Genomic DNA, 27795 nt, shown 5'->3' on the forward strand with positions numbered 1-27795 from the left:
GGCGCGGTAACTGTCTCACTTGTTTGCTGTGGACACCTGAACCGCGCAGTAAGGAAGGGAGAAAGACGGGAGTGAAAGCGGAAAGAGAGAAAGAGGAGCCGTAGTGGAGGGCTACGGAGTAATTTTGACCACCTGGGGATCTTTATCGTGCGCAGACATTGCACAGCACACGGACGCCTCTTCGTTTCGCCTCCATCGGAACGCAGCCGCCGAGGTCGGGTTCGAACCCGGGTACTCCGGCACAGTGGTCGGGCGTTTCGCCTCTCTCTCGATGCTGTCCGCTGAGATGAGAGGGGAAGGGGAACGAGGGGCCGTTCTCTCACCCCCGCCCTCTCCGCCACAGCCCCAGGGGAAGGAGGTCAAGAGGGCAAAGATGAGGGCTCCCCGAGAGTTCACTGTGTCGTGCGAGCGAGGGAAGTGTTGAATTCCCACAATATAAAGCTATTGAGTATTGAACTGCACTGGCTTTCCTGGCAAGCTGTATGTAAAGACCAGTGAATATCCCGAAAGTAAGCAGATGGTTTGGTTTTGTTTATGATGTTTAACGTTCTAAAACGACTCATGCTATCTGAGAGACGCCGTGGCGGAGGTCCTTGGAAATTTCGACCTCCTGGGGTTCTTTAACGTGCACTGACATCGTGCTTTTCGTCTCCATCGAAAAGCGTCCGCAGCGGCCGAGATTCGATCCCGCATCCTTGGGCATAGTAGTCGAGCGCCTTAACCATTGCACCAAACCATTGCACCACCACGGCGGGCTTAAACTGAGATGAGTAACCTATATCACAATACTGGTCTTTAACCCTACGCTTAACTAAGTAATGTAGCAAAAATAGCTCATATTCTCAGCCAAACCCGGAAAGTGATATTTTTTTAAAATCAAAAATCATTTTATGCAATGCAAAGGATGGGGAAATTTTTTTTTTACTGCTCCAAAGAAATGTCTTTTCTTCTCATCTTGGTTATTTTGATCACTGGGCAAGACAAGGCTGTTTTATTATACTGTTTATGTGCACTTTATAGCTTATTGCGAAGTACTATATACAAGGGAAAAGGGGACGCGTCATATTACTGCCATAGTTATGTGTAGTGTGGATGATTTGTTTCAATAAAAGTGAATGTTGTTGTGGCTGTTACTGTAGGAAGAAAGAAAAGAAAATGCACGGGCCATGCTACTGGCTCTGTAGCTGAGCCACCTCCGCTGCCTCGTGTGGAGCAACAACAGCCGTCGTCCACCACCACCGCAACGGTGGCGGGTGCAATGACGGCCTACAACAGATAAAAATCAGTGGCAGGCTAGCCCCCGCCGCAAGCTGCGGTGACCTGCTTGTCCCAGCTCTGTCAGGGCAAGGATCAGCCACCCTTCACCAACAAGTGTACCCAAGGTTCAGGTACCAGCATTAACAAATGAAACATGAAAAGTTCTAGATTTGATTACTCCATAAGCAGGGCTCACACCCCAGGCTTCCTCTGACAGATAACAGAGTGCATATATGTAAAAACCGTTCCTGGTGAGCACATGTGGGTTATACAGTAGACTATAGGGAACCCAACCTCAACTTTGGCTGCGCGACGCCGTCGCGCCGCCTGCAACACGGGCTGCGCGCGCGCTCTCTCTCCGCGTGCTGCTCGCGCCCGCTGCGCTCGTCTCCTGTCTCCTCTCGACTGTGGCGGGTGCAAGCAGATGCCCGGCGGCAACACCGCGCGCCGATTATGTAAAGCGGCGTCACGGTTGTCTAAAACCGAGGATGCGTCGTGCTTTCCTGAGATGACGCATTCGCCTACTGTCGTGCGTGTTATGCACTGAAATTCAGGTGGCACGAACTGTATATGAGTGAAATATCAAAACAAATCGGCCACGACTCTACCGTTGTAACTGGGAAGTAATTGGAATGATACATCGCCTGTGACAACTAGCACACCCGCGGTCTTTCACTATACAGTTTTCACTTATTCGCCCCGTGTAAACTGGCAGTGCATACAATTTCAAAGGTAAAAATGGCAGACGCTATCTTATATGCAAAGTTCGGTCCTACACTCGAGGTAGCAAGTAGTGCAGCTCTGTGGTTTTTAACCCTTGTAATTTATAGACTCCTGTGTGACCGCGCAAAAGCTGTGTTGAATTAAGCGTATACGAAAGCAACGCCATGGTAGTTGTCTTTGAGATTAACACTTCCCTGTCCGCAGGAAAAGGGGTGGTTTTTGGGTGGTGTCATTAATATATTTTTTTTCCTTAGGAAAACTTACTTGGTACAGAAGTGTCTTAAGTTATAAGTGATAAATAAAAAGAACTATCAGCAAAACATTGTGGTAAAAAACACAAAAGTATCAGTTTTTTATACAAATAAAACAATTTTTTTTTTCAAAATATACGTTTTTTACAGCAGGGACCAATGCAACATTGCAGCAATTTCTAACTTTCTGTGTACAGTATTCGCTGAGTTAGAAAAAAAAAAGCAGTAGTCGAGGTCGACTATGCTGAGGTCGACCCCTGGCCGTCCTTTAGTGGAAAATACGACACCCTGTGCTGCCGGCAACAAGTAATACTACCCAAAAGACGTTGTCACCTTGCAGATAATAGTTGTGACCTTCAGAATATATTGATCTCTCCGATCAGCGCGCAGCAAAAGCGGAAATTTTGGAGGGAGCGAACGCGAAACTTTTCGAGGCGTGGCAGTCCACGTTGTGGGGGTCGGTTTGACGCAGTTTCTCTGCCAATGCTCAAGTCTGAAGAGCCGAATTCGTCTTCCGAGTCATCACTGCTGCTGTTCGCATCCAAAAACGAGCTCTCTGATGCATCAACTTCCGCGGAAACGCCCATATCTGCGTAGCGGGAGCGCGACGTCGACGCCATGATGTAAACAAGGAGCGTCGATCACCTGATTCCGGAGGCCATCTGGACGGGCACGGCACGGTGGAAAAATTAAATCGAAAGCAGAACTGAGAGAAGAGTTCTATTTCCCATTTGATGACGGCACTTGTCAAGAGGTGTTTTTAAAGTGGGAAAATTCGAATCGTGAAACCATCGATAGCGGGCTATCGATGGGAATAGGCGTGGACAGGGAAGTGGTAATGACCCAAGAAGGATTGCAGCGGATGGTTAAAGCCACTTTGAAGGGCTCTGGATCAGTCAGCGTTTGATAGAGCAGCCCGTATGTTAAATACGCTAACCATGTTTATGAGTTAAAGCAGCACCTGCTAAGATTACAAGGCAGCCAGGTGCTGAGTAAGTGCCGGCGTCAGGAACTCTGCCATAGATTGTCATCGAAGCAGAGATGGACGGAAGTTTAGAGAGAACAGGTTTATTTATATGATGCATGAGCACTGAAGCGGAGAACTTTCGGCATTTTTACTTTCCTTTGCACCTGTGCCTGGGTGGAGAACATGCATTTTATATAATGCTTATCACTTCGGTTTAGTCACACGCGCGGCCTTAACAAACGGCGCATTCACTCCTCTTCGGAGCAGCGAGAAATTGTACGTCACTAGCAGAACGCTGTACGACAAACGGTTTCGTCCCAATTTTGATACAGAAGTAGGGAAACTGACGCTACATGGAGGTCGGCCAGTGGCGAGGATATATATTGACGAACAAAATGGCGGTGGCCACGGTCACGAATAGATGATCTGGATGCAACCAAATGATGCAACGTGGTTGCTCGGCTTACTTGACGTTCATCCTTTTTTCTTACCGCCTGTTATCCTCACATATATGGTCCTACTTCCGGTCACAATTAACGTCAAATGACGCCGGCTTTCATCTCAATTGGATACACAATGCCACATCAGAAATACAGGAGTCCCCATTTCATACATTGCGCCGCCGCGGTGGTGCAGTGGTATGACACTCGACTACTGTGCCGCAGTACCCAGGTTCGAACCCGACCGCGGCGGCTGCGTTTCGATGGAGGCGAAACGAAGAGGCATTCGTGTGTTGTGCGATGTTGTTGTTGTGGCTGTAGGAAGAAGGAAAAGAAAATGCACGGGCCTGCTACTGGCTCTGTAGCTGAGCCACCTTCGCTGCCTCGTGCGGACAGAAGAAAAAAAAAACGAGAAGAAAGAAAAAGAATAGGGGGAGAAAGACGCGCGCCGCAACAACCGTCGTCCACTGGTGCAATGCAATGACGGCGGGTGCAGTTACTGCCTACAACAGATACAAATTCGGGGGCAGGCTAGCCCCGCCGGAAGCGGCATTGACCTAACAGTCCCAGCCCCGTAAGGCCAGGAACAGCCACCCTTCACCACCTCCTCCACTGTGCGATGTCAGCGTACGGTGCAGTGGTAAGACGCCCGACTACTGTGCCGGAGTACCCGGGTTCGAACCCGACCTCGGCGGCTGCGTTTCGATGGAGGCGAAACGAAGAGGCGTCCGTGTGCTGTGCAATGTCAGTGCACGTTAAAGATCCCCAGGTGGTCGAAATTAATCCGTAGCCCTCCACTACGGCTCCTCTTTCTCTCTTTCCACTTTCACTCCCACCTTCCTCCCTTCCCTTACGGGGCGGTTGCGGTGTCCACAGAAAACAAGTGAGACAGTTACAGCGCCTTTTCCTTCCTATAAATAAATCAGTTTTTTTAAAGATCCCCAGGTGGTCGAAACTACTCGGTAGCCCCCCCACTACGGCTCCTCTCTCTCTCTGTCCACTTTCCTTATGGCGCGGTTCAGGTGTCCACAGAAACAAGTGTGACAGATGCTGCGCCTTTGCCTTCCTGTGAACCAATTATTATTCATTGATTAAACGTCATTTATTGAATAAGAAGGCTCATGGCCATGGACGGGGGTAAAGGGGAGTAGGCAGAATCTTCATTGTTTGCACAGGTCGTCACTCAAATCATGTTGCTCTGACCAGGCTAAGGGAGCCATACTTGGCAAATATCATTTGAGTGTTAGCATCAGTTTCTAGAAGGGAACGGTAGTTCGGCCGGTAGGATTTGATCTCGGAGCGTCCAGTAGAAGAAGCAGGGCAATCCCAGAGTAGATGAGATATGCCGTCGCGCATTAGATTCGTACAGTGGGGGCGGGCCATAATACGTGGCTTGTAAGCCGCATGGACGATGAGCTTATTCAAGAAGACTTCTTAATTTCGGGTGAGGTGGGTTTTTCGCGTAAAAAGTGGGTCTGGTGTGGCCACCTGCATGCGATGCTGACTGAGGCTATGAAGACTGGTCCGTGTATAGTGCATAAGGGCAAGAGAAGGGGTGAGTTACCCGCCCAAGGTAGAGTAAAGAGGAGTCAAGGGGGGTGGGGAAGTAAATGTGGACATCCCACCTGTGAAGGCAGCCGCGGCCTGTGCCACCGCATTGCCCCCTGATTCGTCCGGGTGACCTGGGGTCCAGTGAATAACGGCAGTTCTGGTCGCAAGTTGGTGGCGTTTAAGGAGGCGCTGTGTGGCCGTAGCAGCTGCATGTTGCGAACCCGGAGTTGCGATTTCCTTGTAGGCTTCGTAGGAATCACTAAGAATACGTATTGAATCAGTTCCGGTGCAAGGCACTCCTGACAAGGCTCCCCAAATCGCGAGGAGTTCAGCATGAAGAGGGGTACCTTGAAGTAGATGGCAGGCATAAGTGCCTGAAAGGGAAGGGTTGTCATCGCATACCCAGCCCATAGATGCAAATTCGCTAGTAATCGAAGCATCGGTGTATATGTCAGTCGTATCAGGGATTCGCTCTTATCGGTGATGGGCAGCGAGGAGCTCCCGGGGAATGAATAAATCGTGGTTTATAGGTCGGCGATGGAGGCGTGTGACTACTGGCATCTCCCAAGGGGGAAGAGATGCATATATGGCTGGTGTTTTGTCGTCACGCTGTTCATCCCAGGCCAGCAGGCGACGCCCTTAGACAGTATTCTCTAGACGTATTCGATGACGCGTCTGTGACTCGGAAACGATGGTAGCGAGCGGTGGAAGAGCGACAAAACGCTCAAGTTCAGCTATAGGAGTGTGCTCAGGTAGACCGATAATAGTGCGTAGTGTTGCGCGATGAAGGCGTTCGACCTTAGCGAAGTCAGTCTTCGACAGTAGGAGGACAGGAGTGCCATAGAGGATTTTTCCGGCCGTCGCTGCTCGGGCTAGCGCACGGCAGGCATGTTGCTGCGCACCGCCGTGCTGGTTGGACAGGCGACGAATAGTGTAGTAGTGCTGGCCAAAGGCTCTGTAGCTGATGAACCCATTTCTGGGGACTGTTGCAGCTTGAGATGGGCAGGCCAAGAATGCATATTTGCCCATTTGAGGAGGTGATGTTGTTGCCTCCGATGTGAAGATGGATCTGCATACTGGGGTTGGTTTTATGTTTTCCGTCGATACTAATGAGTTCTGTTTTATGTGGAGAGAGATCGAGGCCAATTTTGGTTAGTGTATCTTCGAGGCAAAGAAGGGCCGCCTGAAGTTCAGTCTGCATAGAATATTTGTCTATAATCCGCTGCCTCAGTCCAGACAGTAATATCATCGGCATATATAGCGAATCTTGCGCTTGTGCCGAGTTCCATATTCTCGGCGATGCGTGTCATGGCCAAGTTGAACAATATGGGTCCGAGAATAGAGCCCTGAGGTACACCCCTATCAAGTAATAGGTTTTGGGCACCCATCCCGGAGATAGATAGATGGATTTATTGAAAGGAAAAGGCAGAGAGGTTTACCCGAATAATTCAAATCTGGCCGGCTACTCTGCACTGGGGAAGGGGAAGGAGAGAAGAAAGAAGGTCATGATTGGTGACGATGTGGGAGAAGGCGTATGAAATATATATATACACACAGCAGCTTGCTTTACAAGCGCGAATCAAGTCCGCTGGCGCTCAAATAACGGCAAAGAGCACGCACTGCCTGGACGCCCTTCCCCTTGTCCTGCCAAGCGCCCAGCAGCAGTTCCTCCGACAGAGGCCTCTTGTCCAAACGCTTCAAGGAAGCAGCTAGCACATTTCTTTCGTTCGCATACTCTGGGCACACCAATAATACATGGTCCAAAGTCTCTGGGATGCCACAAGTTGAACATTCCGGTGAGTCCATCTGTCCAATTAAATGTAAGTACTTGCGCGTGAAAGCCACGTTTAAACGAAGTCTATGTATCAAGCATGCCTGATGACGCGGAATATCACGCGGAACATTAAATTTAAATGTTCGATCGAGCCTTCTTAGACGGATGTGTCGGGCGTCTGGTTGAGCCCAGTAAGCTGCTGTAGCAATATTCATACAACTCTTTAGAAGACACGTCGTATCCGCTCTTGAAAAAGGCACAGCTGTTTGGAAGCCATTGATGAGTGCGCTTTTCGCTTCAACATCGGCCTGCTCATTCCCATGGAGGCCGCAGTGGGCAGGGATCCATTGAAACATTATCATGTGGCCTTGCAGCTGGGCAGATGTGATGAGCTCCATAATGTTTAGTGCCAGGGACTGATAGGCAGTGTGGCGTAAGAAGTTTTCCAAAATTTCTAATGCAGTCTTCGAGTCCGTGAATACACACCATTTTTGAGGTGGTTCCCCACATATATAGCGAATAGATTCCCGAATGGCTACAAGTTCGGCAGCGGTTGATGTAGAGGTATGTCCCAAAAGGAAATGCAGAGTCGTTTTCTGAGCTGGTATGACCACAGCTGCAGCGGATGCCTGTGGTGACACAGATCCATCGGTGTATACGTGAATATAATTGGGATATTCTGACCAGATGTGTGCCAGAGTAAGTTGTTTGGGTCCACTAATTGGTACCATTGATTTCTTTAGTATTCCGGAAACACGAAGGCGCACCAACGGTTTATCCATCGTCCATGGTGGTTGGGTGGGACGATATGGGAGGGCATATTTTGTCGGTACTTGCGACTGATGGCAGCGGAGTGCACTTGTAAAACTGCAGTCCGGCCTCTCATCCACAATCTTGCTGAGTGGGTGAAAACGGAGTCTTGTAAGTGCTCGTAAATATACTCGAAGTGGTTCGTGTGACAAGTATGTGGACATTGGGCGAGCGTGTGCCTCTTCAATTGTGCCTTTGTTAGAGGTGCATCTGGGCAGTCCAAGGCATATTTTCAGTGCCTGCGCTTGCACGCTCTCTAAAGTCCGCAAGCAGGAAATGCTCATACTAGAGAGTACTGGGAGACTGTACCGGATGTAGCCAACAAACAGAGCCTCGTAAAGCCGTATTAAGGAGCGCTCAGTTGGACCCCATTTGATGCCAGCTATGTAACGAAGTACATGGAAAAAATTAATTAGCCTTTTCTTCACCATAGCAATATGTTTCGACCAAGATAGTCGGTGGTCAATAATTACTCCCAAGAATCTGTGCCTGGAGACGTATGGTATTACGACTCCATGAAGGGTAATCGGGTAGCGGCTGACACATTTTCCCGTAAACGCGATCACTGCACACTTTTCTGCCGCTAAAAATAAACCTTGACGCCGTAAGTACACCGATGTTGATGACACAGCTCGTTGCAGTCTCGCACGTAGTTGCGGGCGCGTCGAACCAGAGGCCCAGATGCAGATGTCGTCAGCATATGCACTTATGTGGATGTTAGTTGGCAGTTCACTCACCAGGCCAATTAGCGCAACGTTAAATAAAGTTGGGCTGAGAACTCCTCCCTGTGGAACTCCACGACCGACCCATCCCGGAGCTTTGCCATGTAGCTGAATGGGTCTAGATGTCAAGAAATTGCGGATCCAGATATGGGCACGAGTGCTAGGAAAGCGTTTGGTGAGTTCCTCTAGGATAACCTCATGCACCAATTATTATTATTATTATTATTATTATTATTATTATTATTATTATTATTATTATTATTATTATTATTATTATTATTATTATTATTATTATTATTATTATTATTATTATTATTATTTCATAAATGTGCAATGCATGAAAGACAACTCAACGAGCTTTCATATGCGTATTTACAGAAATATCAAGTCGATTTTCTGACTAAGACATTTACAAAGGGCACTCAAGTTTGATATTGACGGTCTTCAATTTCGCAGTACAATATCGCCTCTTAAATGATAAAAAAAAAATAATTAGTTGATTTTAGTTAATAGTCTAAAGCTTCATGACGTCTACCTTCTGTACAATTTAACCGACCTTCAAAGAGGCTGACCGAAGCATCCCAGTTTTTCAAATACAATTAACTCCATGAACAGTTAAAAAATCAGTAGTGGTTCCACGCTGTTGAACCTGAATATCGAGTGATAGCCCATAGTTAATTAACATTGCGGGATGACGCGACACTTGCATGGCTGCGTAAATTATTTATTAATGACGATTTTCACACAATATGCAGTACAGTTTTAATCCGAATCGACCGAGGCCAAATTTGGGTGACCTGGCCCAAATTTGGAGGTTTCTATTGTGTTCGCCGTAGTTGGATTAGGCTGGACATCGATTTTTGTCCACATCGGCTGAGGTCAAACTTTGGGGATGGCCGGACCACATGCAGGGGTGTCCATACTTGGAAAAAAAAAACAGCGCACCCTATTTCAGACACGGACAGAGAAAGATAGGACGACACAACGCTGCGTCGTCCTATTTTTCTCTGTCCGTGTCTTAAGGGTTTTTACAAATATGAATTACCAACTAGCCCGTTCTACCACACTCGGGAGTGCCCCAGGCCAAATTTGTAAATTACCATCGTGTTCGACATAGTAGAATGAGGCTGCATAGATTTTGGTCCTAATCGGCCGAGATCAAATTTATGGTATGGCGGGGCCAAATTTGGTAATGATTCAGGCCAAACTTGGAGGTCACCATCGTGTTCGTCTTAGTCGCTGGGTATTAATGTTGGTCCAAATGTCGCAAAATCCTATATTGGACAGACGGAACGATGTGTGAATGACCGACTTAGGGAATACGTAAGAGATATTGAAAATAATGATGGCGAGCAACTTGTTGAGCACTTTAAGGCTTACACCAATTGTAAACCACGGTGCCACGGTTCTGTGAAGTGAGAATTCTGGGCAGAGGTAGACGTGAAATTCTGGAAGCGTTTCGTATTAAAAATGCGGGTCCGAGCTGTGTTAGTGACACTTAATTCTGCTTTTCTATATGAAGCTGAGCGAAATTTTTTGTCGCGCCTACTATGATAAGATTGATGCTTGGTGTGTCTTGTTGCCTTGCCATCATCATCATCAGCCTGGCTATACCCACTGCAGGGCGAAGGCCTCTCCCATATTTCTCCAATTAACCCGGTTCTGTGCTAGCTGCATCCACTTGACCCCTGCGAACTTCTTAACCTCATCTACCCACCTAACTTTCTGCCGCCCCCTGCTACGCTTTCCTTCTCTTGAAATTTGACTCAGTTGAAACCTCGGCGGTGTTGCTGCAGGCATTGCGAAATCAGGGGGTAGATGAACCTTACGTGAAAGTGCTGAAAGATATATATAGTGGCTGCACAGCATCTATAGTTCTGCATAAAGAAAGTAACAAAATTCCCATAAAGAAAGGTGTTTGGCAAGGAGACACAATCTCCCCAGTACTATTCACAGCTTGCTTAGAGGAAGTATTCAGAGACTTGGAATGGGAGCAGTTAGGGATAAGGGTAGATGGAGAATACCTCAGTAATATGCGATTTGCTGATGACATTGCCTTGCTAAGCAACTCGGGGGATGGACTGCAAATAATGATTGATGATCCCTAGACAGGAAAAGTAGAAAGGTAGGCTTGAAAATTAATATGCAGAAGGCTAAGGTAATTTTCAACAGCCTCGGGAAGGAACAGCAGTTTACACTAGGTAGCGAAGTACTGGAAGCGAATATGTCTACTTAGGACAGGTAGTAACCGCAGATCCGGACCATGAAAAGAAAATAACAAGAAGAATAAGATTGGGATGGAGCGCATTTGGCAAGCACTCGCAGATTATGACTAGCAGCTTACCGGTATTGCTCAAGATGAAAGTATACAACAGTTGCATCTTACTTGTACTCACCTATGGGGCTTAAACGTGGAGGCTAACCAAGAGGGTTCTACTTAAGTTGAGGACAACCCAGAGGGCTATGGAACGAAAAATGGTAGATGTAACATTAATAGATAGGAAGCGTGCAGAGTGATGTGTCCGCATAGCGCTAAAAATCATTTATGTCTAGAAAACCATCTAGCTCAACAGTTAACCCTCTTAAAGTAGTAAATTCACGGCTATGATCTTGGTCAGTGCAGCAATTCTGCTCACAGTCTGCGTTTGAGCGTCATAAGTTAGGCTTACTAGCAGTAAGGCGTACTAGCAGTAATTTTTGCTCGGATCGAGCAATCGCGTGAATGCATTCACACTAATGGAAAATACTGAAAATTGTAAGGGTTTTGTGCATGCAGGGTCGTGAAAATTGAGTTATGCAGTACGTAGCAAGCTCCCTTCTTTATGGGCACCTCAACCAGACCTTGAGAAAAGCGATGCAACGGCGCTGCATGGAAGGAAGGCTCCTCGCCTTAGGATTGAGTTGGAAAGAGGGGCCACAGTGAAAGGCTCTGGATTCTGCACACCTACGCACCAACATTGCACAGCAAGTATGAGCCATCATACGCATCGACATTGCACAGAAAGTATGCTCCTTCGTATGTCTGCAACAGATCGAGATGCGGGCCTGTGGCGCAACGGATAACGCGTCTGACTACGGATCAGAAGATTCCAGGTTCGAATCCTGGCAGGCTCGGTTCATTTTTATTTTTTGAAAAGGATTGCTGCGGTGATGCTGAGCTGCTGTTGCAACAAATGGTTCTTTGGCTTTTATTTTTTAAGTTTTCATTTGCAAGCATTTATTTCTTGGCCCTGGCCCAGGAGATAGAGGCGAGGCGATACTGTGGACCACACGATACAGCGATACTGCGTGGATAGCCTCGTGGGGCACATATGCCTAAACCCTTCCCATTGAAATGCGGTCGCGTCCGGAGAAAGCGAACAAACTAATTATGCGCAAAAACAAATTAAAAAAAGTTACACTCGAGCCTGCCAGGATTCGAACCTGGAATCTTCTGATCCGTAGTCAGACGCGTTATCCGTTGCGCCACAGGCCCGCGCTGCATCCGGTGGTGCAATCTGCTATTAAGTAATTGTTTATGAATAGGTAGTGCATTTGTCACTGTAATTGGTATGCAAATAAGCAAATGATGCACTCGCGTATGCTTGCTGAGTGTACAGCTGTTACGTTTCAAAGTGATCATCACGTCCGTTTAGCCAGAAAAGGCTTCAAGCCACAGGCATCCAGCTGAGATCGGTACCTCTAGTGGATAGCGGACGTCCACCTACTGATCTGCCCTACTGTCGTCATTTGTCTAGCAAACGCAAAATGGCGCAATTTTCCACTGCCTTGTACTCGTAGCTTGCACATTGCTCGCTTCGTTTTACGTTTTAAACTTAATTAATAGGTACATGTGTTCGTTTAATGGAACCTTCAGCCAACAAACGTAACACTGCAAATGGGTGAGCTGCTGTTGTTGGTCTGTCAATGAGCGAAAGTAACGAGAATATGATGTTGATGTTGACGGCAAGTTATTGAAGGGGGTGGCTCTGTTTTATTTTTTTAGTTTTGATGCATTATAAGATCTGTTAAGAGAGCTGTAGTGTTTTGTAGTGACCTTATATGGAGTTTATTTGGGAGCTATGCTGTTACTGAGGCCCAGGCGCTACGCTAGCCTACTACTTCTGTGGTCCTCAATTCAACGGGCGGTGTCCACGCTGTGGGCAAGTTTGCGGTAATTTCCATTTGTTACAGTGCCTAGTTTGTTCTAGGCACTATACACATGGCGTGGTTATGCCAGAAATCTGGGAATTAAAAACCGCAGCAGACACAGGACCGAGGGAGGTGACGACACAGGGTGGTTGTGTCGTCGCCTCCCTCTGTCCTGTGGATAGCATACCTATCTACCTTCCTAATTATCAGGAGAATCATTCCAGCCCCCCTTCCCCTACTAGAGAGGCATGGATGGTGGGCTTATCGAACTGATCGGGGCTGGAGACTTTAAGGCCTCTAGTCCAACGGACGCGGTTGACGGCGTCGACCTATGGTGTTCCAGACTAGGAATGCCTCTCGTGTAAAGAGCAATCTTCGGCTCGCAGACTCTCAAGATCTAATAAAAAATTTGACCACCACCACAACTTCTTTGATTGCGCAAATTGGCTAAGGTATTTTGTGATTGCGCTTAAGTGATTATAATTATAATTGCTTGCGCAAGTGAGGTACGTGTACCATTTCAGAACTTACATCTTGTCATCATCCACTACCTTGTGAGGTCTAGCAGTGCGATTTCATTTCTGTGTCGAAGGAGTTTGACCAAATGTTTAATAATAGCGTTTTTCTACTTCAAAACTGCAGCAACTGCTCGTCATTCTTGTGGAATCAGTTGGTGTCCGGAACGCCTGTAGTGCTTGGTCTTGACGCCCACAGGTGAGTCACCTTCTCAGAGGTCTTGTGGGAGAAGTATTCTGTGCACTATCAAAACTGCCGCCCCTTACTAATGCACATGTACCTATTGGCTTATGATTTCAGTAGATATCACTGATCAAAAATTCGAGAGAACGTAGTGTAACAAAAGCTAATGATAACCATGCTGTATTTTGTTCAATTTATTGAGCGATAGAAACATGCTGACTTCGTGAAGAACAAAGGCCGTTTTGACATTCTTTCGGTGAGTGATTTATGAATGTATAATATTGCAACAAAATATGTATTACATAAAGCTATGAAGAGTGAAAAATTGCCACAGGATTTCATAATACTGTGGAATTCTCAGCAGCAATTGTCAGTTTGACTGTGTACAATTCTTTAAATGCAATATTGCCATATTTAATATTTTCTTCTGAGATGGCTGCTAGAAAAGTGGTTGTTAAATGAGCCATAGGCTACCTTTCATTGGCCCTGCTGTTCAAAGTTACAGACCCAGCATAAGATGTGTAATGTTATGTTAACTTGAATTAATGTTGCCATTCTTATATTTGTCTTTATATGTATATATTTATATATTATCTTGTATTTAGTTGCACAGTAAACATTTTACCTCAGAAGAAGTCATCAAAAAGGAGAAAGTGACAAGGAGCACAGGAAGATGCTAACATAGATCCTCTGTTAAACCTTGTCAAACTTATAGCTTTGATCCACTGCGCATATGTTGCGGCATTAAGGGCACTGGAGACCACTTCCATTTTCTTTTTTTCTTGTTCAGGCCTCCTGCCATCCGTATCAAGGAACAAGTGTTGAATGTCGCTTTCCGGACGACATTGGACAAACGTGTCGAGCAGTCGGTGCCTTCATCGTTGGCGGGTTCTGTACAGATTTCTACAGGCATGTGGCAACAAATCACTTGATGCCTAACACAACACGGGTTAACTTTTCAGCATATTACCTACTGCTCGTGAGGTTATTTTGCAGTGGGTAATTTGTGGTAAATGCAATCACAGGTAAAGCAAATAAATGTGCACTGTCTTAGTAAAAGTCACACTGTTTTCATGTAGCTGTCACAGTTAAGGGAGGAACAGAAGGCAAAGAATTGCTTCACTGGCTGACTGGTCATTAATAAGTTGACAACAGAAGGAAAGACAAAGGCCGTAGTATCAGAAGCCAGCAACAATGTTTCGTTGTTTCAGTGTAGTTAGGTAGTACTAGTGGGCATACTATGTTTCTTGGTGAAACCTTGACTGTCACATAAGATGACAAACTGTCCTTCCTTTTATTGTTCCCTTGAAACGCAGGAGGTACAGCTCGCCGTGCATTTGTTTTTTTCTTTGCATCATTGCATCAGCTGATTGTCTCATGACTAACATTATATTTTGCTTCCAGAAAACGATGGTATTGTGGTCGTCCTTGATCAGTTGCCAGGCTGCATTCCATCCCCACTGAAGCCAAACATCGTCCAGGTGCCTTGCAAGGTACAGCACAACACTGTGTTGCGCATTTCGCTCTTTCTTTGCCTAACTGTTAGCAAGATTTGGCATCTCTTCTAACATTCCACCTTTTCACAAAATTATGTTTACGAATGGGCCCACTGATTCCTTTTCAGTTTGACAAGGTGTCTCCGGGCATCAGCTCCACTACTACAAGCAAGGAAGAATGGCTTTCAAAGCTTACAGTAAGTACTTAACTAGTGTTACTAGTACTACTGCGTATTTCTAGATGTACGAGTGTAAAAGTCCATTTGCTGCCATTAATGAAGTTATTCGGCCATATACTTCCTTAGACTAAGATCCCTAATAGCAAGTAGTTAAAAGCTCAGCTGTCGTATCTGAGTGGCACAGTGGTAAGAGCACTCGACTGCTGATCCTAAGGACGCGAGTTTGATTTTAGCTGCAGGGGCCACGGAGGCGAAAATCGGGGGGCTCATGTACTATTCAGTGTCGGTGCATGTTAAAACATCCCAGGTGGTGGTTGAAAGTGTCCGGAACACTTCACTACCGCCTCCCTCACAGTCTGAGTTGCTTTGCTTTGGGATATTTATCCCTGTAAACTAAAACAATTACCTGCAATACAACGTAGACAGTATTTGCTCTTTTGTACATTCTGTAATTTCTGTAATTCTTTATTTCTCAAAATTCCACTTTGTACACTTATACCAATGTTCAAACAGGTTGCTTTTCTCTTAGGCATAAAAATACAGCTGAGCTTGGGCGAGTTAATTATGAAACTGTTCTCTGTGTCATTATATTTCAAGTACTCTCGCAAAAGTTAAAATGACGAGTTTAGGTCTAATCTTAATTATGTAATATGACACTGATGATGTTCATTGTGGAAAGCATCATTCAAAGTGAGGACCGTTATTCAGCAAATATATTTACTTCTTGAGAGAAAATAAATGTCTTGTAGCACAGAACAGTCATTGTTTTTTTGAGAGTGCAAACGGATTTCAAGGCTGGGGGTAAAAAAAAAATGCTTTTTTCTGACTATGGCAGTGCGCACTGAGAAGTAACAGTCATTTCGTTGTCTGTTTCAGACCACCTAGGCCAAACCAGAGTACTGCTAGACCATTACTAAGCTATCCGGCTCTTACAGATGCGACTGTTTTGTAGCATTAGATAAACATTTGCTAAAGAATTTGTGGGGTGCATGCACTATGTTGCCGCATGTAGTATTGGGCTATTAGCGGGCTATTATGCTGCAATGACACAGGTGATGAACAAGTGCTTAACATGAAACTTGAAAAACAAAAAAAAAGAAAATCTTTTGTTTTTTTTAATGGTACTGCTGATGATGAGCGACATGAGTACATAGATATGGAGCATATCCTAACAAATCATGTGACAGTCGCGGTCAAATATGACACCGTGGTGGATATACAATGGGCTTGTTGTTTCTGCAATGGGCATCGACTGCAAGACTCGTTTCATGCCACTTTCTCTGTCGCACACAAACCGAGCATGTCCTTGTTTTTGTGCAGTCCTTTGAGGATGCTTGGGACTACGCCTCGCTCGAGTGTGGCCTGGGCTTCAACTTGGCCATCAGTGCTGACCTGGCGGCTCGCACTCGGGGCCCCTCTTGTGATCTCGCCGTGGCCGCAGTGACTCCGGTGCTGCCCTTGCGTCTGGTGCCACTGTTTCCGATTCCAGTGTTGAGGAGCGGTGTTCAGGACGCACTATCTTCGCCGCATATGGCTGCGGTCCCGGACTTTGGGTAGGCGTCACGTGCCACTCACAGGCACAGTAATTCGTTTGAAATCTCAACGATTATTGAATGCTGAGAAAATTTTCAAATCTGCCTTTTTCACAAGACCGCTATGCACATACGTGCCCCTTTGCTAGTTAAAAAGGCCCAGCGCACATGCGCAGTTCTTGACCTTTGGGATCGGTGCAGCCGATGCCGATTGCAATGGCCATGTGCAGTTCATATTAGTGACAGTCGTATGTAACAGACGGCGGTAGCTGTCAAGTACACACATCGCCACTTCGCAGGTGGTTGCGTCTCCCGGGGCTGTTTCAACTAGTGCCAGACGGATTTCAACCATTCCACAAAAGTCACCACCTCTTGTGAATAAGGCGGATTGTTGGATTTCAGCAAATGACATGCTAGGAGTCACTTGGAGAAACTATTTTAAATCTCCTCCATGGTTAATTGATCTGCTTCCAAAGGTGTAAAATTGATGGATGATAGTGATAGTCACAGGAATTAAGGCCAGATTGCCAAAAGGGCTTGAACTGCGACTTGTGGCTTTAGTAGCTTTTGTAGGCGTCCTTAAAGGCGTAGGGGAAAACTATATTAGTTGGACACACTGTGAAGGCTATTAGTACATGACTGACATGGGGTGGAGAGCAATAGTACGCAACCAGGCCTTTTAATGTAATAGCTTTAAGGGCCTCCTCTTCCAGAAAATCTGGCTTTGTCAGCATTGTGAATAAAAAATTGCGAGCACACCTCTGGCACATACCTCTGGCGCATCACCTTTTTTTGGTACTAATAACCACACCTCTGGCAGATGGTATTGACAGGGCACCGATTTGGGGGCAGGTTGTGAGACCTCATGAGTTCATATGATGTGGTGAAGTCGGCAGGAACTATCAACATAGGCAGCTTCTTTGAGATGGGTGGGGATATGAAAATTTCACCCACTGGGACTTTTGAATCCCGGATCAGATATGCTACCCCTAGGCCACGCAGGCATGTTCATGTGGCTGGATAAAGCTGGGCTTTATATCTACATCGGGCAGTCTTTCACGTAATGTGGTATGTGATAGTACAAGTGAAATACTAGAGGCACAAATAAAGGACTAGTGATTAAATGAGTAGATTAATAAACTACACGAGCAAGTACCTGCAATGTTAGTTGCATACGAAGCTCAACGCTGTACTCGCGGTGGTGCGAACAAATCAGTTTTTCTGTCCACTGCATTAGATCACTGCACTGCTATTACCGGTGCCGGTCATCCTGCGTGTATAGCTGCCAATCTCTTACACTGTGCATTAGATGCTGTCATCTTTAACTTTCATCTGTGAGAAATTGATACAGAATGTGCTGCTCTGTGAAGGTGTGTAAGTGGCACCAGAGTATTATAGAGCACAACAAATCTCCCCACTCACTGAATATGCGATCTTTGTAGTCTGCTTAGTCTGCTTGAATTGGAAACTAAGCCTCGAACTGAAACCAAAACTAAAGTGTAACCCAATGTACTAGTGCATCTAATTCGCTTTGGCTTAACCACACTAAAAATTGTCAGTCATTTTTTCTCTAGCTCAGCAATTTTAAAGTTTTAAAGTTATGAATATGAAAGCTTCAAGATGATAACGTTTGCCATTTGCATCCTGTTCTGCATATACGACTGCACATACCATAATGGTGGTTGTACCAAACTTGGTCATTAGATGGCGCCATAGAGGAAGGAAGAAAATAGAAGGAGCATGACACCACATGCATGGCTTTCACAGGCCAACCTCTTCTGACTCCACTGCCTTCTCTCTCTCGCGGCTCTTGTGCACACTGAATCTTGGGAATTGGATTGAATTGTATTGGCACTGAGGCTTCACTTTTTTACCAAATGGACCAGAAAGGTCCCTGTCAAGTCAATTCCCTACTGTGACGGAGTCTGTCCTGCCATGGCGCAATGTCACCACTATTTATCTAGTCAGCCTTATCCAGTTCTCAGGGCGTCGTTTGGTTGTCTCCACAGCCACAGCCCTCTCATCTCGCTGTGTCGCATCACTGTCCACCGCAGCGTCTCCTTGTGGCTGTCCAGACGTGAACCCCAGCTCCTGCGGCAAAGTTGACCCGCTAGGCTGACATGGCATGAGCACTTCGCAAGTCAACACAATATGTTCGATCGTCTCTGTCTCCTGCCCACACACCGCACACAAGACATCCGCGTTGTCCTTGCCTTCGATCCGCGCGCGCCATTTCTTGGTGCGCAGCACCCCCGCACGGGCCTCAAAAAGCAGGGCGCTCCCCAGGGAGTTGTCATAGAACCGCTCCTGAGTGATGTCGCTCTCGTGCGTGGAGTACATACCAAGAGCCGGCTTGGCCGCTGCACCAGTTCGCCACCGCCTGGTCTCCGCCGCTGCCATGTGTTCACGTACCTTCGAAGTAGTCCAGCAGGTGTCTTTAGTCTTTGTCATGGTTGGCAGTGGTACCTCATACTTTGCACTCAGTTCATGTACCCTCCTTTTTCAGCACGTACATACTCCGCAGGAATTTATCCTACATAGTTAGTTGCCAGACTCAAATCCAGCAGGGCACACGGTGCTTTTAGTGACTAGGCATGCTCCTGTAGCTCTGGTGGAAGGCCTACCGAAGGGGTCTGCTTAGTGTTTGTAACACCTCATTTGCTTAATGCACAAATGTTGCATTGTACTCGGTTTTTATAGGCATACTGGAAAGAGCTGCAGGTAACCTTTTAATTTACGGGTTCATCACGAACACTACGCATTCGAACTGATGTTGCATGCCTGGAAAACTGGTTGCAGCAACACATGATGCATTTTGAGCTATGCATTTCCCAAATGAAACTGAAACGATTTTTATTTAAAAAGTACATGCACCTGCCCTGACCGACACAGGTTTAATTTCTCAAGGTGTGCACATAGCAAGATGCTCCCCGATGAAATGAAAGTCTTAGGCAGTATTTTCCCATGCAGTTCTTGCATCTTGGCACAGCATTTCGTGGCATAAGTGAGTGGACCCAACCACACCTCGCGAAATACACGGGCGCAGTGCGGCGGCAGCCCCTCGTGTATCGACCCGTCAAAAGGTCCAAAGCTCCATCATGTGGGCGCAGTGCATGCCTCAAATTTCAAGCGCAGGGGTAGTGTAGCAGAGCATGCAAAACTGCAACCAAATACGTATCGGCCGGTTCCCCATGATGCTTTCCATTATATCTTTTATGACTAGGCTTTAGCAATTCTCCTTGACTCCCACCTAGTTTTCTTTTTCCTCCATGGATGGCACCACCGTCCGAAAATAGCGGCACGCTTGACAGAGCAGTCTACAAGCTCCGGCCATTCAGGGCGCATCTTGACACTAATCAATACTGAGGCGAAACAATTGGAGGCACCAAACAATTGGAATGGAATGTAGAACTACTCTTATATTTTTCACTGAAAGGACACTAGAGACTTCAAGAAGCAGTGTGGTGCATGGAAGTGCACAAAAAGAGGATGCCAATACATCTGCCAATGCATCCGCTGTGCCATGCAGAACCAACTAGCCCAGCAACGTGTGTTGCTGAAATACAAAAAAAAAAAAAAATGTTCAAAGAATTATTTGCTGTCCACAGAACGTGCTACATTTCATAGGCCTCATGCACATTCAGAAATCTGTTACGAGGCGAGTAATAAGTTTCACTCCATTAGAGGATGTCATTTTTGCACCACCCCAAGCAAGTTTTGGTCGACATGCTCCCTTGTGGACGTCTGCATGTCTTGAGTTACTAATCATCTTACTTAGCTGTCAACATGAGCCACATTTTATACTGGTATGCTTGTGTCAGTGTGCTCTAAGCCACCTGCAATCTAGTATATTTTCTGTGTTTCTCTTCGTGTTTCTCCTGTGAACATGTACGTGTTGCCAGGGGTCTTTCAGAATAAAATTAAGTTAAGATTAAAGAGGACACACCCTTGTTGCATATTTTTATTAGAAAGTGTTCACAATTAGATATCATAGGCGATAGAATGTAGATGGGCTGTTCACAATCAGTTCTCGATGAATCTGCCAAGGAAGCTTGCATATTTGACCTGTCTAAAGGCAATGGGTTTTTATGTACGCTGAATAGAACTGCATACTTCTCATGTGAGTGTCAAGAATGTTGGTATGACGCAGTGGAGTTCTGCTTTGTGATGCGTGCTACAATTTTGTATTTGTCATGAGTGACATTGTGAGTGCGTAATAAAAAGCATTGCTGTATGTGTAATTTCTGCACTTCGTTTTTATTTGCAGGTTTGTGACCCTCTGTGGGGACCATCTATGTTTTCACTTCAAGCACCAACTTGAGGACGGCGGCTTGAGGTTCATTGGAGTGTAAGTTAAAGGTTACCAGAATCTTTTCCCTAGGGTAAAAGTAAGTTAAAGGTTACTGGACTCTTTTTCATACAGTAAAAGTAAGTTAAAGATTACTGGAATCTTCTCCCTAGGGTAAAAGTAACTTGATGGTTACTGGAATCTTTTCCTTAAAGTAAAAGTAAGTTAAAGGTTACTGGACTCTTTTCCCAAGGGTAAAAGAAACTTTAAGGTTACTGGAATCTTTCCCCTAGGGTGCTGGGCAAGGCTTTGTGCATTTACACACCTTCATACTTCTTGCACATAATAAGCAAGGACGCAAATGTTTTTAAATTCATGCTGCTTTTATCTTTTTGATAGAAACCTGCAGTTATGTTTTTTTTTTCAGCTAAGGAAAAACAAAACAAAAAGCACTTTGTGTATGCCTTTATGCAAGTCAATGTTGGATAATTTTTGTTGTGGAAATGAAAAAAGAAAGGTACCAAGTTGGGAATAAGAAATATAGTTTTAGTTAGTGTGCAGGATCGCTCTGTCTGATAAAGTTACATCATGAAGTCAGTGCAGAAGAGACACTTGGAAAGAAAGAAAGAAAGAAAGAAAGGGGGACAAATGAGTGTCAAACACACGAAAACTAATCCACTAAAAAGCTACACTACAGTTCATTGTTCCTTTCCACTTCGAGTTACTGCTTTCTAATTTGGGGCACTACCATGCAAACTAACACTAACATTCATTTTAGATTGCAGAAAAGAACAATACATATCATCACCAGTGATAAATTTGACACCCACTCAAAACCAACCTTTGATCAGTTAAGTGCCTTGCACATTTTCACTGTTACTTAATGCTCCTGCAACGTCATGTCCCAAAATGACGCATATCTCAAAGAACTTGCCCTATTATAAAGCCCGGAATACGTGCGGCATTTTTTTTCGCAATCCCTCGATGCAAAAGCAAATGCATCAGTGAGTGGAAATAACCGTAGAGCGAGGTACGTGAGAGAAGCGACGCTGTTCCCTGTGTTGAAATTGCGAAAGTGTTCATTCCAACGCTACTCTAATAAATTTAGAAAGTGTGCATAGGTCGCTCAAGGATTTGGCGCGCTCAAACGAACGAAGATACCACGGAATGCCCGCTCGGATACCAGCGGCACAATTTTTTTTCTTTTTTTTTTTTACACATTTCGCTTCAGGGAGAAAATACATACATTACGATGCAAGATTAGGTCGTATACTCACAAAAAAAGTGACATTTCGTGCTTGATTAGGCGTTTATTTTCACGATACCCACATTTCTGCGGTCAAACTGCCACACACCTCATCGACCATGGCGACCATGTTGACAGCGGCCGCTCAAACCGGAAATGCCAGCTTTCCGCGCTCCTATTGGATCGCGTTAGCAGCTTCCTGTTCAAGAGGACATCGCCCCGTCCGCGCGTCAAATATCTGGCATGGCCAGATCGGCGGCGGCGCGCATTTTTCCCGACGCCGGGCGTCAAATGCACGCCGTCGGGCGAAAAATGCCGGCTTGACGCGGTAAAAACATACTATGTATCCTGGCCTTAACATGACGAACCAAAGTATACAACGTACATAGACCGCTGTGTAGTACCTTGCACATGAGCTAATTACAGATGACAAATGTTAAAATACTGTTTTTCCAACCACTTTTAACTCGGAATGTACTTCCTCATTGTGACAGCAGATTGTATAAGTTAGCCATGTTTTCTTTTTCGCCCAAATTTTCTCGGTGTGTTTTGTATAGTGTCTAATAATGTGAAACAGTTTAGTGAAGACTGTGTTGCCATGGCAACATACTTCCCATGAAATGATGAAATCATAGACCTGCATTGTTTAGGAAACCTCGGGGAAGCAGGCGCGTAACCGTGTGATCGCAAGGCCAGCACTCTCGCAAATTGAAATTTGGAGGGCTATGAAAGGCATTTTTTGGAAAGCCATGAAAGGCTTAACCACTGGGAATCCAACTTTTCAAAGGGTTCGGGGCCCACGGGAAAAAAAAAAGAATTGGAAAAATTCTGGATATGAAGTAAAAAGAAGGTAGTGAGGTCTGCTGAGAAATGAAAGAGGAGTGATAGGCATGGAAGGAAAAAATGTGGGCTAATGGTCACAGCACACGGCAGTGTGAAGTAGAATCGTGGCGAAACTACATGAGGGGTTTTGCCACGTGATTTTGTCACGTGCGTATTTTTTCCTGCCTTTTAAATGACACGGAGGCTGCAGACAATGTTGTGTATGTGCAAAACTTTAATACCCAAGCTTCCTACTCTTGTTTTATTATGGAGTGCATTATATATGTACTCATATGACACTTGCACAAAACTTCAACTGAATTGAAAACATAACATAAAAAGTAATTAGTACTGGAAATATATCTTTAAAGCGTAATGAAGTTATTAGAGCACCATGAAGGGTATTTCTGAGCATTTTTTTTCTAAACTAAAACTATATTGGTTTATTAAGTATCCAAATTACCTGACAGCATCCTTTCAGGAATGTCGTTGCCAGAAAGTGATATACAGTCAACACCAAATATATTACATCTGGATGCTTTGAATTATTTTCTACACCCAACTCACAGATTGTCTTCGAAAATCGTTTCTAAAAGTATAGGAAAGTTGTGCAGAGTTTTGTTGCATATTTGATCTGTTGAACACAGTCCATTGTGCCCATGCTTCTCCAAACTACATATCAAAATTCATAAATAAGGATATGAATCCCTTCTGCCGGTTTTGCGGGGAGAAAGACAACTTTGAGCATATGATCTGGGTGTGCAAAGCCCATAAGCCTCCCTCGGAACTCTTGCCTGATCCCTCTAAAGAAGCTTGGGACAAGCTAAGGTCCAGCGATGACCCTGGCATTCAGTTCAATGCCGTCAAATGGGCCGTCGTTTCCAAAAGTCTCCATGGCCTGCGGCACGCTAGCTGACTTCCCCTATTCCTCCTACTTATTTTGAATAAAGTTTTATCAGCCTCAGCCTAAAGGGGCTCATCGCTTTTTGCTCACAAAGATGGTTCACCTTCGTGGCCTAGTGGCAACCGTCGCTTCTCTGCCAAAGGCATTGGGGAGCAAAGTGTATCTTAATCTTAAATTATTCTATTTATAGTGTCCTGGTAACAAAATTCTCGAGGCGCTTAAGGCCCCTTAAGACCGATAAGGTGAAAGCCTTTGGGATCAGTTCTACTGTAGTGTTTATTTGACAGAACCCTGTTAATCACACTGTATAGAACAGCAGCTTCTTCCTTGCTGGATTCGAAGTGAGTAGCTCCACTCGGTGACGATGGTGCATGCTTGTTACACTGCTTGGTCTGTCTTCATAGCTGGTGGCAGATGGCGTGCACTACTCTCCCTCCTGGAGACCGGTGTGAAGGTGTCATCGTCGTGCACCTACGCTGCAGGAACACTAGACAAGGAGAACTGAGATATGTTTCTCACCTGCCTGGCGTGACATAGTCGATTATTGTGCTCAGCTGGTGATTGGCGGGGTAGGAGCTCGATTCCCGGCGGAGGATGATATTTTTCTTAAAGTTTAGACAGGAGCCCGCAGATATCCCACGGAATCTTGCGGTCATATTTTGGAAACGGATCTCTCGGACAGATCTTGCCCACGCGAGATTTTCACTATGAGCCAAGTAAGGCTTTCGCCTTAATATTAACCATCTTACTTCTAACTAACTTCTATCTTGCAGATGAGGTTACCTATCGCTATTTCTTATTCATTGATATATATATAACTATTTCGGGATCTGCTTTTGAGTTTTATTTATCTGGTTTCGTCTGTGGTAAAGGCACTGGTATATATATATAAGTGAAGATTTTTGCTGGTTGAAGTGTCTTCACTTTTGTGGGGTACAACTGAGCACAGCATGGCATTGGCAAGCGAATCAGTGCTAGCTTATCTCTCATTCTGCAGTGTTTTGCTTCTGTTTGCATGATTCCTTGATGAAATTACAATCATCTTGGTGCTTTGCTTGAGCTGTCCTCATTACAAGGGCAGGCTCTAATTACTCTGCAAGGGTTCATTGAACTGGACTGATATGGTATGCAGCTTGTTAATTATTTTGTGGCCAAATATCTAGCAGCAAATGCTTCTCGTTTGATCAGAGTTGAGTATCTACTATATTTTCAAACCCCAACAGGCAAGCATAGCAACCTCGACCAGTTTGCATGTCTTTTATTGTCAGACGTGTTCACTTTGGCAACACTGGGACAATATTGTAAGTCACTTGGATCCTCCCCCTCTTCCCTGGCTGTGTAGATGGATAAGTGGAGTGGCATCAATCGAGCATCCCTTCATCTGGCTTGTCTGTGCCCAGTTTGCCACGAGCCAAAGGTTGTCTTCAAGGTGAGTGAATATTCCGTTGTTGTAGCTCGACATGGAATCTGTAAGTATAGTACTATACTACTAAATGCATTTTGTGCTTTGCACTGGAGATTCAGTGCTGTTTTTTCTTTTTCTCCCTGAAAGAGCCATGCAATCTGTGCACGGCAGAACCCTGTAGTGCTCAGAATCATCGTGATTCAGTATTTCTTTATGTGTACTTATGTCAAGAAAGCACGAAAATGACATCGCATATTGCTGTCCTCGCGGTCTCAGTGTCATATTTAATAGTTGATTGGGTTATGGGGTTTAACATCCCAAAATGACTCAGGTTATAGGAGATGCCATAGTGGAGGGCTTTGGAAATTTCAACCGCGTGGGGTTCTTTAACGTGCACTGACATTGCACAGCACACGGATGCCTTGCTTTTCACCCCTGTTGGAAATCAGCCACCACAGCTGGGACTCGATTCCGCATTCTTGTGTACAGTAGTCAAACGCGCTAACCACTGCGCCACCGCAGCGGAGCCCTCTTAAGTGATTGTTTAAGGTTGGTGGTGCATCGTGTTAACTAGACATCTCTGTGTGTCACTATAAAGCTCTATGGTTTTTGCGCCAGTTATAAACAGACAACATGCTCACATTTTGCATACTCTTAAGCATAGAAAGTTGGGGAAAATCAATGCTGTAACTAGCAGGACTTGTATATGAGATTAGCAGGGAATATTCTGATAGGACCACAACGTGCAGGTTGTGTGAAAGGTTTTTACTGTATTCAAGCTATATTCTGACTCTGAAAGGGCAGACCTTTGAGTAGTTCTTTGACTTCCATAACATTCCAAAAATAAAGCTTATCAAGTTCTGTTTCATTGATTAATGAAGCATCCAATTACGTTACCGGTGCGTGCTAGTTAATCTTGTGCAGGGAGCATTTACTTTCTTTTCGTGCAAGATTTGCCAGGTCGGAATGCAGGTCACGCAAGCTGGGTGGTAAGCTAAGTTTACACGCACAACTATTCATGGGCTCAGCTCTGAAACCACTACGTTACTGGAAGAAGTCACCTATTATTCCTTTTTTCACAATCTTTGGTAAAGTATTAACTGCCCATTGCTCTTGCCTTCTTCTTTTGAACTGGGGCTTTACTTGTGACGGTAAAGTTGGTGAGCACACAACGTGCCAATATTGTCTCGCTGTTTTCTGTCTTGTATTTCCTCCATTTTAATGTCGCTTAGGCTTTGCTTTCTGCGTTCTGAAAATTAATGTGACATGTCTTGCAGTGGCATTGTTGACAGCTTGGCTGATGTTGGCAGGAATTGGAACACTTGTTCTATACAGCGTTGGGTCAGAAATTATTACTAGAAATCTCACACGCATACAAAGGGCGTTTAGATTCACGCCTCTTATGTCTCCTTTCTATCTTTCAATGGATTTTAAGCTCATTGCGGCCTCTCCCATAGTCTTAATGATACAGAGGACATCTGCTTTTGAGAGAAGAATTCAAACAAAATAGTCTCAAACTGGAGTAGGACTTACCTGAGTGAATAAATATATAGCATATATTTATTAAGCCTTAAAAAGAAATATATTTATGCAGTGTTCAGGACCACAGGCTGACTAGTGAAACTTTTTTTTCTTTTGCTGTCAGCTTATTGATGACAGTCAGTTCACTGCTTTCACTTCAGTAATTGCATTAAGACCTCAGTGATATGCAGCTCCAGTGCTATTCTTGTCGCATGTGTAATGTGGGTACAACCGATCACACTACCACGTACGAACTTGTTGCAGGCCAAAGGAAATCTTTGCCGTGTGCGTCCTACCCAGTCCGAGACAGCCTGTGGCGGCATCAGTGGCCGTTGGGGGCGGCGTGACCCCCGAGGAGGTTCTCTTCTACAACTGCCTCTGTCCGAATCCGGCCAGCCTGTGCTTCCAGCTGTGGCACGGGGCTGTTACCACATCTGTGGCCAGGGTGCGCTCCGGAATCCCTCTCGCGCCCATCTCTGGGCCAGCCTAGAGTAGACTGCTGCAGGCGTTCAACCGTGGAACTATTTGCCTGATTTCGTTCGTTCTCAACACATGTCCTTTCTTGCTGAACCATTTGTTGTACAGCCACACTGGGTTGCATATATAAGCTGACCCCGGAGATATCGAGCCCGGGTATATTGAATTTTTGTTTATATCAAACACTTGAAGAATCCCCTTAAAAATTTGTTGTGAAAGTATAGCTCTACTGAACCCATTTATTGAGCTTTCGTGGACAAAAGCTGTGTAATATATGAAGTGGCACTTCGAACGGCACTCCTATGATCACTTCTAGTGCATAGAGCCTCTTTCAGGTGGCACCATTTTCCATACAAAACGGCTGTCATATGAGAAGCTGGCATTTGGTACAAAGCTGGAAATGTATGTGGCCAACCTGGCAGATCGAATGATACAGGTGGCTCACACCATGCTTGCTTTGCTGCCAAAGGTGTTGCGAAACCCAACTGTAGCGTCTTTCTAATGAAATGTGATCGTGCTTATAGAGCTCTGGTAACTTAATTACCCCTTTTTTTGCTGAGCAGTTGCTAGTTACAAGGCACCTGATGCAGGGGTGAGGCA

General features: G+C 45.3%; 1 protein-coding gene and 2 non-coding genes across 4 annotated transcripts in view; 2 read left to right on the forward strand and 1 right to left on the reverse strand.

Annotated features, from left to right (window-relative positions):
• Positions 1–27795, forward strand: part of LOC146182407 (uncharacterized) — a 119683-nt gene that overhangs the window by 84474 nt on the left and 7414 nt on the right. The window contains exons 1-9 of one of the 2 annotated variants that reach the window (XM_084577497.1): positions 12215–12376; positions 13269–13340; positions 14116–14234; positions 14730–14818; positions 14950–15018; positions 16321–16553; positions 20800–20880; positions 25135–25221; positions 26983–27163. In XM_084577497.1, coding sequence (XP_084433623.1) covers positions 12339–12376; positions 13269–13340; positions 14116–14234; positions 14730–14818; positions 14950–15018; positions 16321–16553; positions 20800–20880; positions 25135–25221; positions 26983–27163 — 969 coding nt within the window. In that variant the 5' untranslated portion in view covers positions 12215–12338. Of the gene's footprint in view, positions 1–12214; positions 12377–13268; positions 13341–14115; positions 14235–14729; positions 14819–14949; positions 15019–16320; positions 16554–20799; positions 20881–25134; positions 25222–26982; positions 27164–27795 lie in introns of those variants that run through there. The other variant, XM_084577496.1, reaches the window with a different exon arrangement.
• On the forward strand, positions 11537–11609 carry TRNAR-ACG (transfer RNA arginine (anticodon ACG)). Its single transcript has one exon. It is a non-coding gene; the product is annotated as a tRNA-Arg (tRNA).
• TRNAR-ACG (transfer RNA arginine (anticodon ACG)) lies at positions 11898–11970 on the reverse strand. The gene has a single exon. It is a non-coding gene; the product is annotated as a tRNA-Arg (tRNA).

The sequence above is a fragment of the Amblyomma maculatum genome, chromosome 8 (assembly GCF_055883805.1).
Source record: "Amblyomma maculatum isolate TAMU_Amacu chromosome 8, ASM5588380v1, whole genome shotgun sequence".
NCBI lineage: Eukaryota > Metazoa > Arthropoda > Arachnida > Ixodida > Ixodidae > Amblyomma > Amblyomma maculatum.